The sequence below is a fragment of the Oncorhynchus nerka genome, linkage group LG28, assembly GCF_034236695.1.
Source record: "Oncorhynchus nerka isolate Pitt River linkage group LG28, Oner_Uvic_2.0, whole genome shotgun sequence".
NCBI classification, from domain to species: domain Eukaryota; kingdom Metazoa; phylum Chordata; class Actinopteri; order Salmoniformes; family Salmonidae; genus Oncorhynchus; species Oncorhynchus nerka.
The window spans coordinates 62092957-62113438 of record NC_088423.1 but is presented as its reverse complement, the minus strand read 5'-3'; the positions used below and the strand labels follow the sequence as shown (position 1 = coordinate 62113438).

General features: G+C 42.7%; 1 protein-coding gene across 12 annotated transcripts in view; it reads left to right on the top strand.

Annotated features, from left to right (window-relative positions):
- LOC115113490 (diacylglycerol kinase zeta) overlaps positions 1–20482 on the top strand; it is a 142255-nt gene that overhangs the window by 111499 nt on the left and 10274 nt on the right. For 8 of the 12 annotated variants that reach the window (XM_029641234.2, XM_029641236.2, XM_029641239.2 and 5 more), the window contains 7 exons: positions 765–809; positions 2950–3019; positions 5557–5597; positions 6315–6511; positions 10109–10210; positions 12523–12636; positions 13950–14006. In XM_029641234.2, the coding sequence (XP_029497094.1) occupies positions 765–809; positions 2950–3019; positions 5557–5597; positions 6315–6511; positions 10109–10210; positions 12523–12636; positions 13950–14006 (626 nt within the window). The remainder of the gene's footprint in view (positions 1–764; positions 810–2949; positions 3020–5556; positions 5598–6314; positions 6512–10108; positions 10211–12522; positions 12637–13949; positions 14007–20482) is intronic. The other 4 variants (XM_029641228.2, XM_029641232.2, XM_065012998.1 and 1 more) reach the window with 2 other exon arrangements.

The window sequence follows — 20482 nt, the reverse complement described above, 5'->3', positions numbered from 1 at the left end:
CAAGAGATGAAGGAAGAGAGTAGGTTAGAAGAGGAGGAAGGAACTTGCTGATGTCGAGGGCAATTACTCGCAGGCTGGTCTACGGTGGCTCATCTGGACAGACAAGCCCAAACCTGTCTTTAGGATGGGAAAGGATTGCATGTGTGGTTGTTTGTGAATGGAGGAGACTGTGATTCTGCCAGAAAATGACATCCTTGCCCCTCTAGCTACCTCGCTGTCCCTTTTGGCTCAAAACCCATTGAAATAAATAGTGCATGAAATTTGTTGCCGATTAGCGGCACCACCTCTTTGCAATCATTTGATTATTATATTCCTCCTTATTTTTAACTACAATCCCTCAACGGCTGTCCCTCATTTGTTGCTGTTTTCATCAGCTCACGTCGTAAGAAAAGGCTGAAATTATATTTAGGTTTTATCTGTTACTAATGGAGGCTTGATAACTAAAATACTGTTGCAGAATGGTAATTGCATCCGTAATATGTGTAATCATCCACGTTCATTATATGTTACTCTCAAAAACATATGATCACCAAACAATAAAGTAGTACTCATAGCACACAACAAGACTGCATAAATTGAGGGGGGATGCTTCTCCCACTACATTCAACCCATTTTCTGCAATCCAAAACCAGTCATTATAGTAGCTTCGAGACGAAATGCTTATTTTCCTATCCGCATGTGGTGATTTATTTTGGGTAGGGGCATTAGACAGGAAGGAGAGTCTCCATTTGCGGGATTACAGTGTTTTTGGGGCTATTCCACAGGACTTCATCTCCATTCATCCCTCCTTCAAACGACTGGTGCTCCAGGTTGGTAAAACGAGACAGGGCATGGGAGTCTGTGGCATGGAAAGGAACAAGTCTGAAAAGGAAACATTCCCCTAATTAAAAAACGACTTTTCAGATCACAGATTACATTTTACATGGACATTTTAGTCATTTAGCAGACACTCTTATCCGGAGCGACTTTCACAGACGGAGCAAACACAGACGGAAACAAACAGACGGAGCAAACAATAACCATCAAATATAATCTAATTCAAAAAACAAGGATGAGGCCTTTTATCATCACCATGTTATTTTCTATGAGAACACACTGTTTGAGTACGTGATACGTACTGTAGGCTTAAAGTCCGAAGAAAACACTTGTCAAACCTGTCCCTCCCTGTGCATAACCGTCAGACACGTACGGTACAAAGACAGCGCTGCAGCCACACTTCTCATGGTTGCATTAGGTGTTTTACTTGGAATTGTGTGTTTTGATCAGCTCTTCCCTTGCTTATTTTTGGCTCCCAAGAAAATAATATACTGCTCACGTCCTGTAGGTCCTTGTTGGCTTAAAAACAAACAAGCTATGCAATCCGTCAATGGTGTGTGGCATCAATATTCAAATGTCACTTTTACAAAGTGATTTCACCACACGCTCTTACCCAGAGAGCGAGAGGTTGTGGGTAGATGCTGCGACTGGCCGTCTCCGGTGATAACCACACACTCCTCCCAGCTACCCTGGCCCTCCTTTAGATCCCTATTCACAGCTTAGCAAAACCGTCTGCATAGTGGGAATAGCTGAATAATAGTACTCGGGAGACCCTTTTTCCCCTCTTGTCTATCTGTAGTGGCCCTGTTCCCCTATGCAAACCAACCCAAATTTGTCCCTCTGGGAAGAGTTTTTCTCCTTGTTCCTCGGTGCCCCTAGGCATGTTTTAGATGTGTTTGTACATGTGTTGTGATTGTGAGTGTTTACTCTCTCTCCCTTTCTGTGTGCATGAGAGACATCGTAATCAGGAATATGTTTGCCTGTGATTTTTGTACGCAGCAAGCAATCCAATGTTTAAGAAACTGCTGAAGTTCTGGTTGCTTTGGCTATGTTATTGCAGTTAGTAATACTTTTGCTGAAATATAAGAGAGCACTACAACCTAGACCAGTTAGTGGACTAGTTGATACGGTCTCGTTTGGTGGTTGCATGTTTTGGGTTCCCTGTTCGAGACCATGAAAAGTCTGGTGTTCCTTAGATTGGATACCTTGTGTCCACGATTGTCTTTGTTTGTTTGTGTGGGTGTGTGTTTTTCTTGTAGGTGGTATCCAGTATTTGTGCTCTATGCTAAGCATGATCTTTCAGCGTACTTCCTCAGTGCATGTGTCGTAACATTCTGTACACTGCTATCCTCCGGTTCCCCTTGGAAGTTAGATGGACTGGTCAAGTTTACCTTTAGATGGGAAATCAGTAGTCGGTTTTCCTGACCACAGTTCAACTGATCAGGAAAAACTCTCAGCCCTAGTTTTAGCCTATAACTGCAACACGGGCCTGGAGTTTTCTTGTCCAAGGCATGGCCCTAGAAAAGACTTCTGTTGTTGTCGTCACATTCCAACAGGCCTCTTTAAGTCTGAACATTGAATAGACAAAAGCCCTTTTGTGGCTTGCCTCAGCCCATTTTCCTCTAAACATTCACTTACCTTCAAGATCAAGTTCTGAAGAGGATTATGTCAATGTATCTCATTGCACAAGGTCACTCGACTATGGTAACTTTTTTAGAAAAGCTTGGGTTAAGTACAGTTCAGCCAATGCACAGAACAGTGACCAAGGAAGGAATTGTTGGTCTTCGGACCAAGGATTCTGTGACTGAGGAGGGAAAACACCTGCCCTCTTAAACTCATGGAACTCTATATGAAAGAGTAGGGGAGGGGTTAATATGCTGGACCCTTTCAGTGAACTCACTGCCCAGAAAAGTACTTTTCATTTCAAAAAGCCTGTCTGAACACAAGACTCAGGGCCTGTAAATCTTGCCCTACATCCAGCAGAAAAGGTTTTTATTATTTGAGTCCTCTGTTTTTTTTCACTGGACCAGTAAGTTGGACAAAACAGAGTCAAGGCCTTCCAGTCTCATTTATGTTTAGTCTATAGAGCAGGCTGTTGTGGAACTAATCTCATTGGTCCCATTTCTTTCTCAGGAGGATGATGGAGCTAAATCAAAGACCCTTTCCTCGCAGAAGCTTTCGCCGAAGTGGTGCTTCTTGGACTGTAAGTACCACTTCTTATAAGGAGCGCAGCTATTGATTCCTTACACTTTCTATAGTGAAGTATTCCTCTTGTGCCTCCTCTTTTTAGTCCCCCGTCTATCTTCGGCGTTATAAGAGGGAGCGCTTGACATAATCTGATCATTGCAAGTGGGAGCCTCCCGTCTCTTACAGGTCACTGTTTTCTTGGTTCATTCACCACAGAATTTCATGTTTTGTCAAGGTAGACTTAATATGATAGAACAGTGCTGTTTTATGACCTTACGATTGGTGCGTCAATGCATTTCTTCTGCAGGATAAAGATTCACATTTACATTACAAGCAAATATGCACAGCATAGATTGAGTTCATGTTCAAAACGCAGGTTTTGAGGATAATTTTAACATTTGTTTTCAGTTATTGTTTTGAAGAACTGAAGCTAGGTAGATCAACCTACAGAACATAATTGAACGCAGCTGTGCTGTGTTTCTGTGTGAATTAGGCTCTGCCAATTCAATTTAGCCGAGCTCCACATTAACATTAATGTAGATCAACAGCTCTCGTGCAAAGATACAGAAATCAATTCAATAATACTGTCACTGATTTACTTTGAATGTTTCTGCTCTGTTGCATAGCAGAAAAGGGAATCTTCTGGGCAGACTTCAATGCTTGCCTGTGAGATATTCCTAAGAATACAGTTTATCATCATTCTGTCAATAATCTGTCGTAGCGTAACAGTTGTCAGTGATTCTGCATGTCTTGTGAATCCATGGCCCTTTTACGTATATCCAACACTTTTCTTGTTGAGTTTTATCAAGCCATTGTGTTTATTCCACTGACAGTCCACAGTTCCCATGAGGAGAAAAAATGCATTTTGCAGTATAATGTATTACATGTTATGTGCATTGCTAGGAAAAGCTATGCATTGCTAAACATGACACAGTTTACATATATGATGTACTCTTGTTGCTCATCAGTCACTCCACCAGCAGTGAAACTCAAAATCTTCCATCTCCTCACACTGGACTGATATGATAGCTGATCTCTGAAGGCGTTCATTGTTTGAATGCTAAGTTAATTCACTTACTAACTAGTGATAGTTGGTAGAGAAAGGAGGGATTTAGAATCTACAGCCCAAAATGTTCTCAAGCTTTTCAAAGCTTAATTAAATCCCATAGCTGCTCCATTGAAATCAGGACAGATGAGCTTCTATTCACTGGTAATAAAACAGCCCAGATCTTAAAGCTCAGTCCAAAAAAAGACAGTTGTAAAGTTCTCGTGTGGAGAAATTATAATTGTTTTCTCTCTCTCATCAAAACAGCATGGCTAATTCTTGATTAGAGGCATAGCAAGTGAATTCCAGCTGCGTTCTGATATGACTGATTATTTAATTAGTACGACGGGGGGGGAACCACATCATAACTTTTGATACATTCTGATAAGGATGAAGAATGAACACCTTCCCAGATATGTAGGAGAAGCTGAGAAACATGCAGTACACAGACCTGGCTTTAAAAACCTTAATCTAATCTAATCTTCTGGGCAAACTTAAAGTGCTTGTCTGTGAGATATTCTTAAGCATATAGTTTTTTAAATGTTTTAATTTAAGTTGGGTTATTCTGCCCAGTGAAGCTGGCAGAAATGGAATTTGCAGCATCTGTGGAGGACAGAGGGGTCTTTTTCTTGGCATCTTTTGAGTAGAGAGGAAGCTTAATTACTGGTACAGTCCAACAGTACGGGGCTGGCGGCTGGATGGAGAGGAGAGGGGTGAGACAGTTAGTTTAGTGGAATTTCTGCTGACTGGCGGGAGATGACCATCTGTAGAAAGTACTTGAAGAGGTTTTCCCCCACACGCTACTTCCCTTGTCTTAGTTTTTACCCTGAGATGCAGTGTAGTCCATACTCATGAGTCTTTAAAGAGTGTGTTTGATTTTCTTTTGAAGTGCACATACAATTCTATTTACATATGATGATATCCGGTCTCCTGTGAATCTGTTTGTAAACTAGTTGGCAGGCGACAGTGTGAGATGATCGGTACAGTCCCCTAACACCCTGCGAACTGAATGCGTCTTTTGAAAAGGCAATGGGTTTATCATAACTTACTTGATTTGCAGTAGGGTTTGTCCACTGGTCATTGCCTAAGGACATGGTCAGTAAATCTTTTGTCATTTTGTCTCATCTAGAATTACATCCACTGCCAGAACCCTTTGACTCTCCTTGTAATGTCCCCAAGTCACTGGGCCAATTATGTGTCCCTATCCTCCCACTTGTTCTGTTTTCCATTATGCAGGTTACCCATCTTTTCCTTCATTTAACAACATGTGGCAAAGGCATGGTGCGCTTCCGAGCTGGTTGTAATCAGGTCAACGCTTTGATTAAGCTCCTGCACAGTTACCAGCCCTTTCTGGCCTCATTAGAACACTGTGTGTGTGTGTGTGTGTGTGTGTGTGTGTGTGTGTGTGTGTGTGTGTGTGTGTGTACACACCAATGTTCATATTGTTTACTCTATAAACCTCTTACTTTTTATACGTTTCATTTTTCCCCGTCTTGTTTTCCTTCTAGCCACAACTGCAGATCGATTTTACAGAATTGATCGTGCTCAGGTGAGTGTGTGCCATTATATATAATAACACATTCAGTGATGGAAAAAGTATCCAATTGTCATACTTGAGTAAAAGTAACGATACCTTTCTGAATAGAAAATGACTCAAGTAAAAGTGAGTCACCCAGTAAAAGTCTAAAAGTATTTCGTTTTAAATATACTTAAGTATCAAAAGTAAATGTAATTGCTCAAATATACTAATAATAAATAATGAGATATTTCTTATATTAAGCAAACCAGAACAGATGGCATAATTGAATAGATTTTTTATTTACTGATAGACAGGGGCCCCCTCCAACACTCAGACATAATTTACAAATGTACATGTGTGTTTAGTGAGTCCTCCAGATCAGAGGCAGTAGGGATGACCAGGGATGTTCTCTTGATAAGTGCATGAATTGGACCAAAGTCCTTCCCTGCTAAGCATTCAAAATGTAACGAGTACTTTTGAGTCTCACAGAAAATGTATGGAGTAAAAAGTACATTATTTTCTTTAGGAACATAGTGGAGTAAAAGTAATCAAAAATATAAAAAGTAAAGTACAGATACCCCCAAAAACTATTTAAGTAGTACTTTAAAGTATTTTTACACCACCGAATACATGGATTATGCAGAGTAATGGAACACCTATAACAAAAGCAAAATAAACAATAAGTAACATTTTCAGTGACCATTACAATCTGTACATAAGTAGTTCTGGTTTCTCTCTCCATAACAGGAACACCTAAACTATGTGACCGAGATATCCCAAGACGAGCTCTTTATCCTGGACCCTGAGCTGGTCGTCACGGAGACGGTGAGCACCTCACCAGGGATGCCTGATCTGGTTGATTCTTCTGGTGAATTCCCAGAGGCGTCGAGCAAGTTTGCCTTCCCGTCCTCCTCCTCGTCTCCTCCCCCCTCACCGGGACCCAGGTAAGAGAAGCAGCTGCTGCTCACAGCTTCTAATTTGAATTTCTGTCGGAGATCATTTTAGAGCACTAGATAAAGGATGAGGCACGAGCTTGATGGGGGGGGGGTTGAGCTGTATGGATGCGCTTTAGGGGGGTTATAACAGTGAATGCACACCAGGTAATTTACTGTGAACCCGTCTGTTTTCAAGTGGTTTCTGGCGGGTGCTGTTTTGACAGGCTGAAATAGTGTAGTAATAATCATACCGGAGTGCCCCAGGTCCAGGACACAAAAATAAAGGCTGCGAAACCGTGGGCTGAATCTGTGTCTGGACATGAACGCTGTAACACAATAAAACTGCACACTCCTCACAGAGGCCATACTGATTTTGCCCTGCTGAATTATTACTGAGGCGGTAGGGTTGATTGCAGAGGCCATGCTCGCCCATTAACCCCCCCCACACACACATTAAATCTATGAATCATTTGAGTTCTAACCACTGGACTGTCTCCATAATCACCCTAGGAAGGAGAAGGGCCATACTCACCTGAATTCAGAGTGACCTTTAGAAATGCTCCACCTCAGAGCATAGGACTGTGTCAGCAGGGGAGAAGATCCAGGGTTGAAATACCGTTACTGTAAGCCTTGCTACGGTACACGCGTCAATTTAACAAGGAGAGAAGCCCCGGCCATTGTCTGTTCATGGCTGAACAATACAAAAGTGTTCCCTACGTTGCTAACAGTTTGGAAAAAGCATGCAGCTCCATGACTCCACTACTAGCTGTATGTTCATCTTTTTAGAAGAAGGACGTCTGTGCGCCAGGTGTGGACATTTCTGTAATCTTCCACAGTAAATCCCCTGCACATTTTGTAGCCCTCTGTGAATGACTCAAGCCATGCACACGGAAAGAGTCAACCAAGTTATCCAAGTAATACCATCGCGTTAAAGTGTTATACAATTGAACACGAGAAGGAATAAACTGCCGTGATGAGCTTGTCATTTCATACCCGCTGTGCGTTCATCAATATTTCCTAGAATCATTTTCAACATACATCAGTAGCTGTCAGTCATTGAAAACCTTTACATATCTCCCTGTCAGTCTAGCTTACCAACTTGTATTGCTCTTTATGCTTTTCATATTGTACAGTGGAGGATTTTCTGTAGAGTTCTGTTCTACAGTAACGTCACCTTAGTTGGAAGTCTCTCTTCGCTAAACCTTCGCTCAGGCCCCTGTCCCCCGTCCATTTAGGGATTTAAGGAGCGGTTTTGATGAAGAGGAGGTGTGGCAACAGGTTCATGGAGTTCAAACATGGCAGAGGCAGATCCTAACCCGGCCCACACGTTCCCCCTCCAAAGTAATCATGGTGGGACTATATCTGAGGGCGTGTAGGATTGTAGCCTCTCTCTCCCTCTCTTCCCCTCTGTGGTCTATTCCACAGACTGTCTTTTGATGCTTTCAAAGCAGAGGCCACATTATTTTTGCCATGTTCTCTCATGCTGCTGGCCCGGGACTTGAAATAGAATTCCTAATAAAAGGCCATTTCGGATCCTTGACAGGCTGTGACAAGGTTTTTTTGTGGGTATTTTTCAGGTCCTGCAGTAGTAGTTACAAAGCTTGGAACTGGAACACCTGGACAGTGATGTTTGGAAGTTGTACAGTGTTTGAGGCAATTTGCCATAGATGAATGCCACCTTAGTCTCTTGGCAATGTATCAAATTATCAAAGGAATTTTTAAGACGATGAACATCCTAACTGTTACATTATTTGCATCCTTTTTTTCAGAACCAATTCATTTGCTGAACTGATATTGTACCATTTCTTAACTCTTCCTGCTACTGGCTCTGAAGATCCCTGGCTTCTTTGTCCTCCTTTCCCTAATCAGAGATCAGTTTAAATGTACAGTTGAAGTCGGAAGTTTACATACACTTAGGTTGGAGTCATTAAAACTAGTTTTTCAACCACTCCACAAATTTCTTGTTAACAAACTATAGTTTTGGCAGTCGTTTAGAACATCTAATTTGTGCATGACACAAGTCATTTTTCCAACAATTGTTTACAGACAGATTATTTCACTTATAATTCACTGTATCACAATTCCAGTGGATCAGAAGTTTACATACACTAAGTTGACTGTGCCTTTAAACAGCTTGAGAAATTCCATAAAATGATGTCATGGCTTTAGAAGCTTCTGATAAGCTAATTGACATCATTTGAGTCAATTGAAGGTGTACCTGTGGATGTATTTCAAGGCCTACCTTCAAGCTCAGTGCCTCTTTGCTTGACATCATGGGAAAATCAAAAGGAATCAGCCAAGACCTTCACAAGTCTGGTTCATCCTTGGGAGCAATTTCCAAATGCCTGAAGGTACCACACTCATCTGTATAAACAATAGTATGCAAGTATAAACACCATGGGACCATGCAGCTGTCATACCGCTCAGGAAGGAGACGCATTCTGTCTCCTAGAGATGAACGTACTTTGGTGCGAAAAGAGCAAATCAATCCCAGAACAACAGCAAAGGATCTTGCTGGAGGAAACCGGTACAAAACCATCTATATCCACAGGAAAAGGAGTCCTATATCGACATAACCTGAAAGGTCACTCAGCAAGGAAGAAGCCACTGCTCCAAAACCGCCATGAAAAAGCCAGACTATGGTTTGTAACTGCACATAGGGATAAAGATCGTACTTTTTGGAGACATGTCCTCTGGTCTGATGAAACAAACACAGAACGGTTTGGCCATAATGACCATCGTTATGCTTGGAGGAAAAAGGGGGAGGCATGCAAGCCGAAGAACACCATCCCTACCGTGAAGCACGGGGGTGGCAGCATCATGTTGTGGGGGTGCTTTGCTGCAGGAGGGACTGGTGCACTTCACAAAATAGATGGCATCATGAGGGTGGGAAATTATGTGGATATATTGAAGCAACATCTCAAGACATCAGTCAGGAAATTAAAGCTTGGTCGCAAATGGGTCTAACAAATGGACAATGACCTGAAGCATACTTCCAAAGTTGTGGCAAAATGGCCTAAGGACAACAAAGTCAAGGTATTGGAGTGGCCATCCTATAGAAAATTTGTGGGCAGAACTGAAAAAATGTGTGCGAGCAAGGAGGCCTACAAACCAGACTCAGTTTCACCAGCTCTGTCAGGAGGAATGGGCCAAAATTCACCCAACTTATTGTGGGAAGCTTGTGGAAGGCTACCCGAAATGTTTGACCCAAGTTTTTTTATTTTATGTAAAGGCAATGCTACCAAATACTAATTGAGTGTACTTCTGACCCACTGGGAATGTGATGAAATAAATAAAAGCTCAAATAAATAATTATCTCTACTATTATTCTGACATTTCACTTTTTTGACATTTCACTTTCTTAAAATAAAGTGGTGATCCTAACTGACCTAAGATTTTTACTAGGACTAAATGTCAGGAATTGTGAAAAACTAAGTTTAAATGTATTTGGCTAAGGTGTATGTAAACTTCCGACTTCAACTGTATATATAAAAAAAGTAAAACATCCATGAATTGTTCCTGTTCTCTCTCCTTCCTCCCATCTGCCCTTCCTTCTGCCCTCCATCCACTCCTCTTCTTCTCTGTGCCCTTTCCTCTTACCATCAGTCCCACCAGCCCACAATCGGACAGCGAGGCCATGGCCGTCAGACACAAGAAATCCCACTTCTTCTTCTCTCCCTCCGGCTTCCCCTTTCCTGTCAGGAAGAGGTATCGATCTGTCCTTCCTTCCTGTTCACCTCTCCTTTCCCCCTCCTCCTTAACTTACCTTGTCCTCCCAAGATTGTTTACTCAGCCCATGGACTTGTCTCTCCCTATAGCCATGCAATATTTTTTATTTTTACTTGGATGTAGCAGGGGTTTCTGGGTCCTTGATATAAGCCTCTAGAGTGATCAACACACTAAGTCCAAGATCTTTGTGGGTGGAACACATTCAAGCTCATGGAAAATAAGGTTTATACCGGCAGAATGCAGTTTAACAACAAAGTGTGTACTGTTTTTCTTTATTTTCCTCAATATATAACATTTGAATCATTTGAAAATAGATGCTTCTGTAAGCCATGTGTGTGTTGCCAGGGCAATTGGTTTGATTTAAAATGCAAAGTTGATTGTGTGGGTGGGAATGGGTGGAGGAGGATGAATGTGGGAGGTGATGAGCAAAAACCCAGCGTTCCCTTTGGATTGGGAATGAGTACAGTGCCAATCTGCCTCACTGCTTATGTTTCACTCCCACCTTCTTTAGAATCAAGATTCTATTTTATTTCATGAAATGGAGAAAATCACACATGCTCACAATAGAACTTCACAACTGAGATCGGGGGTGAGAGGTGATCTCTCCCAATCTGATTATCCATTTGGCATTTGACGCTATTGTCTTGTCAGAGAGTAGGTTCAGGCTTGCCAGAGAGTAGGTTCAGCTCCAAACGAGACATGGGGAATTGGCCCGGCTGAGCATGGGGTTAGCCTAGGTTAGGTTTAGGGTTTGGGGGAGATCGATGAGGTCTATGTCAGGGTCAGATCTATAGTAAGAGCGATTTAGATGACTCAACACACATTCACGAGTCATGATGCTCTCGAATAATATTGTCGTTTCCTGTGTTCAATGCTCTTCCTCTGTCACAATGGAAGCTTTGTTTTAAGTACTTCCACGGTCCTGGAAATAACGTACAAGCTAGTCCTGCTGTGCATCTTTCTTTATTAGTTAAAGATGTCAGCTTTAGATCTTTTGGAAAACAGTCTTATTAATTTGATGTCAGAGGCTTTCATCGTCTTTGTTTGTCATATGATCAGTATTTCATAAATCCCCAATCCGATTTGAACAGACAATGTAATGTGTATGCAGCTGTGCACATCTCTGCACACAACAGTGCAGACTGTTCACTCCTGAGAATCTCTACATTTTTCTAGGCTCTGCACATCCCTGGTTCAAGTCCTGCCAATCAACTTTTCCCCCTGCAAAAGCATCACTATTTTAGTGAGTTTCTGACTTTCCCCCAATTGATCTGAACAGCATCCCTACTCCTATATTCCGAAATATTTGACCCATAAAAATTTGAACAGCTTTTGCATGTTCTTTTAGCATTGCAGACACTTTTCCCTGTATGCTGGGTGTCTGCTTTTTGTTCCTCTGGTCCTGGTTCGTAGTCAGACAGATGAATGTGATGAATGTGGGAGAGGTGGAGCAGGTTGGTGGTAGACAGACAGAGCCAGGCACCACAGCATATTTCGGATCATTGCTCTCCACAACAAGACCCCAAGTGATTGAAATAATGATCCGCGCCCCACTTCTGCTCTTTTGTTGCAGCTCTTCAGTTAGAATGGAATATAAGACGTTCAATCCTACTAGAACCAAGCCATTATTGGTTGCATTAACAATTTAACACCATTTTATCATTTTAACACTCTTTTGACCTTAGTGGGGGAAAATAAGCTTCAAAGCAAGTACTGTTGGGCGCTGGATGACAGGAACATTTATATTGCATGTTAGTGTCTTCATTAACTGCAACTTTCTACCATTAGGAGAAATCTTATCTTCCACAGTATCTCGAACCGTCTTATTTGTTCTTTAGACCCCATCATTCTATAATTCTGTCTCATATACACAAGCGCTCTCTTTTGCTTATTCACTCTGCTCCCAATGGTGGGAATGTTCTGGTTTCAATCTTCCACAATGGGTTCATCTATACAGCGTGTACCTTCTTTTTGTTGTTGTTGTGTATTTGCACTAGATCCCCCAGCAATATAAACACACTTTATTGTTATATATACGGTGCCCACCTCTGATGTACCCGAGCTTTAATATTATAACAAGAAAAGGCTTAAATGTTTACCGCGCTTCAGGACCCAGCGGGAATAGAAACGGTGGTCTAACTACTCTGACGTTCCATAGTGTATCCAATGTGTGATGTCCTTCTAGGCCATCTCGGACCTCGTCGTTTCTTATTTCTTATGCATGCTGTGTCTCTCCCTCTTTTCTCTCTATTTCTCTCTCTTCCCCTCTCTCTTCCCCTTCTCTCTCACAGGATCACGGAGCTCCAGAAGACCACCCAGAGGAAGCGAATATCCAGCGACAGCTCGGTGGTGGAGGCACTGGCACACAGCAGCTCCCTCAGGTCCAGTAAGCCTGCCCTCACCAGGTGAGAAGAGAGACTAAAACGCAGGGGTGGTCCCCCCCCAACAGAGGCAGCCGCCAATCTCCCAAGTCACACATTACAGCTTTGATTTTTGTTCTTGTAACACACTTCTATCTTTGAAGCTACTTAACATAGAACTTCAAACAATGCAGCTAGTCATACTAGCCTCCCACTATGCCATTGTAAGAGGGCTTTAAACACCGTGTTTAACTTCCACTGAGTGCAGGTCCGGCAGTGCCGGGCTGTTTTAAGCCATGGCCATATCTCTAGCAGGGTGTGATATGCTCAGGAGTAGAATGAGGCTGGGTGGAGATTTAGCCAACCCTCATTATCGGACAGAACTGGTGTAGCCTCCATTCCCTTTCCTGTCACGCTCGCCTGGACTGAATAGGAAGGGGTCGGACGTTAGAAAAGGGTCTTGTCTGTGACACTGTTAGAGTATGGTTCCATGCAGGTGTACAAATCTATTTAGGCCAGGATTTGTTCCATGGCGTATTCTGCGGTGTCACTGGGTCAATAAAGCGCCATACTGTACCATTCCATTTTTTTGCAAGGAAATGCATTCTTCACAGTGGAGTTGTACGTATTTGCCACGGTCCATCATTTCAGAAAAGTGTTATGGTTCACCTCCGTGAGTCTCGTGAAACAGAGATGACAAGCAGTGAAATGCTGTTTTTTTCATTGGCAAGCACATGAAAACAAACAGTTTTTGCTTTCATAATGTCATCCATTCTTAAATGTTTATGAACTGAGAATGGTTTGTAGGACTTGTTTTTAGTGCTGATCGTGCTTTGTTTATATTACCTCCCTATATTGGGGCCAGAGAGAAGGAGGGAAAATGGCAGAGTGTATAACAGCATCCGCCACAGACTCGCCCTTCCTAATTGAATCTGCCATGAAATATATAGACATTAGGCTGCTCTTTGATATTGTGGCCACGCCAACGGCAGGGACCGTGAGGCTCCATGGTCGCTCGTCACCTCGTACAATACAGGCACTGGATCCCATTTTGCCATGGCACAATGAAGGTAATATTGTAAAATTACTATTACTTTGAGTGAAAGTGCACTTGCTGTAAGTTTTGCATACCGCAACTCGTATTTTCAAAAAAACATTTGCAGCTGATGAACTTAAAAACTCGACCGTACCATCTCAATGCCGATAACACATTCTCGAAATGAGGATTTGGTTGTAGAGGCTTTCCAGTTGTTTCTGTTTTTATTGTTTATCTTGCCTGTTTACACATTTATCATTTCTGTGCTCATCTGTTTAGTTTTTTTGGTCCATCCATTATTATTTTTTATGTTGTCTTAAAGGGCAGGATGTATCCATCGGTCTAACACTACTGCAGCTGATTTCAACCCAACATCGAGGTGAGATCAAAGCCCCCTTTCACCACATTCACTTTCTTTCTCTTCACCAAGTCACTTTCTCGATTCTGCCCGTAGTAGCACACTCTGTCACACAAGAATGCATTTACTTAGCAACGTTTCTGATTACTAGAACCTTGGTCTGGAGTCGATACAATATCACAGACGTCAACGCAATGTGCCAGACATGTCATTTTGTCCACTACTATCCCAGTGAAGAGAGAGAATCACATCTTTGAAACTGAATTTCTGAAGGATTTTTTAAAAACGTGATACCATTGTCCTTGGTATCGCCTTCACGTCCCAGCTTGGCAGGATGCTAGTGAGAATGTGGGGATGGCATTCAGCTGCTGATGGAACCATATGGCACAAACAGGCCCATGTGCTCACTGTCATCGTGCCCCATTCCCGATAGAGAGAGAGAGAGAGACTCTGCCTTAGAACAGGCACATCCTCCCATTTAGATTTTACAATTAATTATCTGTCATTGGTTTGCCACTCGTGTTTTTCAGCGACGCTAATTCACTGTTGATTGAGTCTCGTCTGGAGGCAGATTTGCATGATGGATGCTCTCCATGTCCACTGAGATGACTAATGAGAAGTTACATCTTCTGAACGCTGTCATGTGTGCAGCACCGCAAAGCCACTCCAAACAGGAGCCGCATGAAATTGCCCAGAATATTAAGTTTTGCTTGTCACTTCAGTGATCTGCCAAACAGACTGATTAATGTATTTTGTAGCTTTTCCTTGCCAGATATTTTCCTGTGTTATGCTTCCCTGTCGTGCAATTATAATTATTTCCAATGCCGTAATTCATTTGAGATGTAGAGCTTTTTTTGTTTCTTGATGTCCGGGTAAAATGCTTAGGATGCTAGCAAGGGCTTTGGTTTTATATCGAATGGGTAATTAGTCAGTTATCAGCTAGTCTTAAAAGAGAGGGTATTTGAGCCTTGATACAAAGCAAATCACTGTCAGCTTTTCTTCTGATGTTATGTTCAACAAATCCGTTAAATGAGCATGTAACATCGACTGAGGTGGCGTTATAAGCTGTCACATTTCTGTTCTTTATTCACTGTATTTTGTAATGATAGTGCTCAACTGAGCGTAATGCAAGTTCCTCCTAGAAAAGGAGGTTGTTATTTGTAGAGTGTGTTTTGGCTGCATGGACCGTAGAAGGAGGAAACAGAAGATGCAATCGTGTTGATTTTGATGGAAACCTTGTTTTTACCATTCAATAAATACTGTAGGGAGCTCTGGTACACCGGAGCGCACAGTCCAGCATGCATCAAAACATCCTGAAACTTTGCTAAATTAACGATGGTAAGAAAAGATGGCATCCCCATACCATTGTTGACTCAGTGTTTGCGTTTCGAAAGCTCTATGTGCTGAACCGAACCACTAGGTCCTCTAATTGCCTATTATACCTCATTCTGAGACCGGCAGTCTTTTCTCACTTACACAGGAATGTACAGACTGTTTGCATTAACGATCTCCGAGGTGACAAATTGTTATCAGCTTATGGCTTGCTTTTCACTTCCTAATAAGAAAAAATGATCCCCATTTAAAGCCACAATTTGGAGTCTGTTTTTCTGCCCTGCCAGTTGGCTTGTAACAGAATAATTCATTTGAATTTGACCGTTCAACAGCAGTAAATCTTGCGGCTTGTGTCCTTTTAAGGTCAATCCTGTTGCTTTGTCTTTAGCTAAATTGATTAACATGGTCTATAGTCATGCAGGCAACCTTGATTCTATGACGCGGATCAGTTGAACTGCTGGGGTCGTTGTGGCGAGGAGAAGGAAAGAGAGGGGGGATGAGATCACATAATGAGTAACCTTGCACTGAGACCTGAATAGTCATGTTTATTCCCAGAGCTAATGCCTAGGCATTAGTTTTACTGTGGAAGAGCACACATAAAAGCTTCTGAAGTCCTTCTCCCTGTGATTGGCGAATAACTGTCAGGTTGGTGGTGATGTATGTGTCTGGACTGTGGAGGCTGGGCTCCACTATAATTATGAGGTGAGCCAGATATTCCAGTAAACTGTGTGTAATCTGCCCTGGATCTCCCTCACACTGACAATCCATTAGCGACAGAGGCTAGGCCAGTGGTTTGGGGCTTGATGTTGCCCAACATCTTAGCTGCATATTTTGTTCCCACTCTCAAAGGAAATTGCTGCCAGGGGCCCAAGGCTTGAACATATACTTTGCCTGCTATTGATTGTGTTCTGCTTCTCTTGTTTCCAGACCAACATATATTCTTTTTTTTTTTACCTCAGTGTTTTGTTTGTCACAGGCACTGTAAAGGAACTGATAATGCAGTTTGATGTAACGTAAGACTGGAATACTCATAACGTTTGCATGAAGTGTGGGTGAAACTGTGTGGTTTTACTAAATCCAAGTACACTTTCCTCTTAAGATATATCTTTCGCACATGTTACCTGTTTCAGCAACTGTATCACAGACAATACGTGGCCTACATGTAAATACCACATGACTGGCACTCTCGCTTTCATCAAATTTTCCCTTCATGATGAGCTTATGATCCCCTGAGCTTATGAACACTGGACCCATATCTACCACTTTTGCTGGCTGCCTCCTCCACAGTCAAACAGCCCAATAACTAGTGATGGGGGAAAATTCCCAGCCCGACCAATGACGTATGCTGGTAACAGCTAACAGGAAGCCAGCCGCCTTTTGTCAAGAGTTTTAAATATGCAACTCTAACAAGACGCTCAACCTTCTTTTGATCAAAGATTTATCTTGGGAGTGAGACTTGTAGTGAGGAGTGGATGGAGACAGACTGGGTAATTGTGGGAGACTGCTGGGCGGATGAGAGAGACTGTGGGCTCTGTGTGGTTAATTACCTCTAACAGGGGAAAGCAGGCACATTAGTAACCCACAGACATATAGGACTCCCAGACCTTGGGGAAAGACTTGTTACAGGGATTATTTTCTCCTCTGATTTACCATGATCACAATGTGTTGCTTTGCACAGCAAGCATCTGCTCTGTTGTGTCTAATTGTATTATTTTTCAAGTCTAGGTGAGTCCAAGGTTTCCAATAGATTAGACCAGGGCTCTCCAACTTTGTTCCTGGAGAGCTACTGTCCTATAGGTTTTTGCTAATCTAACGCATCTGAGTCTAATAATTAGCTGGTTGATCAGCTGAATCAGGTAAGTTAAAACTGGGGTTGGGGCGAAAACCTACACGAGGGTAGCTCTACAGGAACAGGATTAGAGAGCCCACGATTAAACCCTTTCTAAAAGAGTCTACTCTGTCTGATGAAGATTTTCCTTCTAATTCACTAACATTTTCCCAAACAAGTACAATTACAGCAGTGATCCACCTGAAAATCAAGATGGGTAGTTTTGTAAGATTCTAGTAACATTGTAATAATGCTTTGTTTATTCACCCAAATCTCGTACTCTTTTACTAAATGCTTGCTTAGCCATTCCATTTGGCAAATCTGACCATAATTCTATCCTCCTGATTCCTGCTTACAAGCAAACACTAAAGCAGGTAGTACCAGTGACTCGTGCAGTATGGAAGTGGTCAGATGACGCGGATGCTACGCTACAGGACTGTTTTGCTAGCACAGACTGGAATATGTTCCGGGATTCATCAAATGGCATTGAGGAGTATACCACCTCAGTCATCGGCTTCATCAATAAGTGCATAAATGATGTCGTCCCCACAGTGACCGTACGTACATATCCCAACCAGAAGCCATGGATTACAGGCAACATCCACATCGATCTAAAGGCTAGAGCTGCCGCTTTCAAGGATCGGGACACTAATCTGGACGCTTACAAAAAATCCCCCTATGCTCTCAGACGAACCATCAAACAAGCAAAGCGTCAATACAGGATTAAGATTGAATCCTACTACACCGGCTCTGATGCTCGTCGGATGTGGCAGGACTTAAAAACTATTATGGACTACAAAAGGAAACCCACAAGCTGACCAGTGATGCGAGCCTACCATTCAAGCTAAATGCCTTTTATGCTCGCTTCGAGGCAAGCAACACTGAAGCATGCATGAGAGCACCAGCTGTTCTGGATGACTGTGGGATAACGCTCTCGGTAGCCAATGTGAGTAAGACCTTTAAACAGGTCAACATTCACAAAGCTGCGGGGCCAGACAGATTACCAGGACGTGTACTCAAAGCATGCGCAGACCAACTGGCAAGTGTCTTAATTGACATTTTCAACCTCTCCCCGAACGAGTCTGTAATACCTACATGTTTCAAGCAGAGTACCATAGTCCCTGTGCCCAAGGAAGCGAAGGTAACCTGCCTAAATGATTACCGCCCTGTAGCACTCACGTCGGTAGCCAAGAAGTGCTTTGAAAGGCTGGTCATGGCTCACATCAACAGCATCCTCCCGGATACCCTAGACCCACTCCAATTCGGATACCGCCGCAACAGATCCACAGATGATGCAATCTCAATCGCACTCCACACTGCCCTTTCCCACCTGGACAAAAGAAAAACCTATGCGAGAATGCTGGTCATTGACTACAGCTCAGCGATCAGCACCATAGTAGTCACAAAACTCGTTCACTTAGCTAAGGACCCTGGGACTTAACATCTCCCTCTGCAACTGGATCTTGTGGTAAGGGTAGGCAACAACACGTCTGCTACGCTGATCCTCAATACTGGGGGCCCCCAGGGGTGTGTACTTAGTCCCCTCCTGTACTCCCTGTTCACCCACGACTGCGTGGCCAAATATGACTCCAACACCATTAAGTTTGCAGACGACACAACAGTGGTAGGCCTGATCACTGACAACGATGAGATGGCCTTCAGAGACCTGGCAGTGTGATGCCAGGACAACAACCTCTCTTTCAATGTGAGTAAGACAAAGGAGCTGATCATGGACTACGGGAAAAGGCAGGCCGAACAGGCCCCCATGAACATCGACGGGGCTGTAGTGGAGCAGGTCGAGAGTTTCAAGTTCCTTGGTGTCCACATCACCAACGAACTATCATGGTCCAAACACACATGACAGTCGTGAAGATGGCACAAAAACACCTTTTCTCCCTCAGTAGACTGAAAAGATTTGGCATGAGTCCCCAGATCCTCAAAAAGTTCTACAGCTGCAACATCGAGAGCATCCTGACCGGTTGCATCAACACTTGGTATGGCAACTGCTCGGCATTTGACCGTAACGTGCTACAGAGGGTAGTGTGTACGGCCCAGTACATCACTGGGGCCAAGCTTCCTGCCATCCAGGACCTATATACTAGGCGGTGTCAGAGGAAAGCCCAAAGAATTGTCAAAGACTCCAGTCACCCACGTTATGGACTATTTTCTCTGCTACCGCAGTCTACCAAGTCTAGGACCTAAAGGCTCCTTAACAGCTTCTACCCCAAGCCATAAGACTGCTGAACAATTGATCAAATGGCCACCGGATTATTTAAATTGACACCCCCCCACCCCTCCCCCATTTCCTTTTTACACTGCTGCTACTTGCTGTTTATTATCTGTGCATAGTCACTTCACCCCTACCTACAAATTACCTCAACTAACTTGTACCTCCGCACATTGACTCGGTACCGGTACCCCCTGTATATAGCTTTGTTATTGTTATTGTTGTTTCTTGAACTGCACTGTTGTTTAAGGGGCTTGCAAGTAAGCATTTCACAGTAAGGTCTACACATGTTTTATTCGGGCGCGTGTGACAAATTAAAGTTTGCTTTGATTTGGTAGATGACCGTTATAGTATCTATTCAAGCAGGGTTTTTTAAATTCTCAATTAACTTCTTGCGTCGAGCCAACCCGGATCCGGGATCATGATTACAGCCTCAAGCCCATTACCATAACGCAACGTTAACTATTCATGAAAATCGCAAATGAAATGAAATCAATATGCTAGCTCCCATGCTTAGCCTTTTGTTAACAACACTGTCATCTCAGATTTTCAAAAATATGCTTCTCTACCATAGCAAAACTAGCATTTAGCGTTAGCATCACCAGGCAACATTTTCACAAAAACCAGCAAAAACATTCAATAAATAATTTACCTTTGAAGAACTTTGGATGTTTTCAATGAGGAGACTCTCAGTTAGATAGCAAATGTTCAGTTTTTCCTGAAAGATTTTTTGTGCAGGAGAAATCGGTCCGTTTGGTGCGTCACGTTTGGCTACCAAAAAAAAAACGAAAATTCAGTTATCCAAACGCCAAACTTTTTTCCAAATTAACTCCATAATATCGACTGAAACATGGCAAACGTTGTTTAGAACCAATCCTCAAGGTGTTTTTCACATATCTCTTCAATTATGTATCGTTCCTGGAAGTGTGCTTCTCCCTCTGTTATCGCATGGTAAAATGATTGCCACTGGGAATTACGCACCAACTTAGACAAAGGACACCGGACGGACCCCTGGCAAATGTAGTCTCTTATGGCCAATCTTCCAATGATATGCCTACAAATACGTCACAATGCTGCAGACATCTTGGAAGAACGTCAGAGAGCATAAGC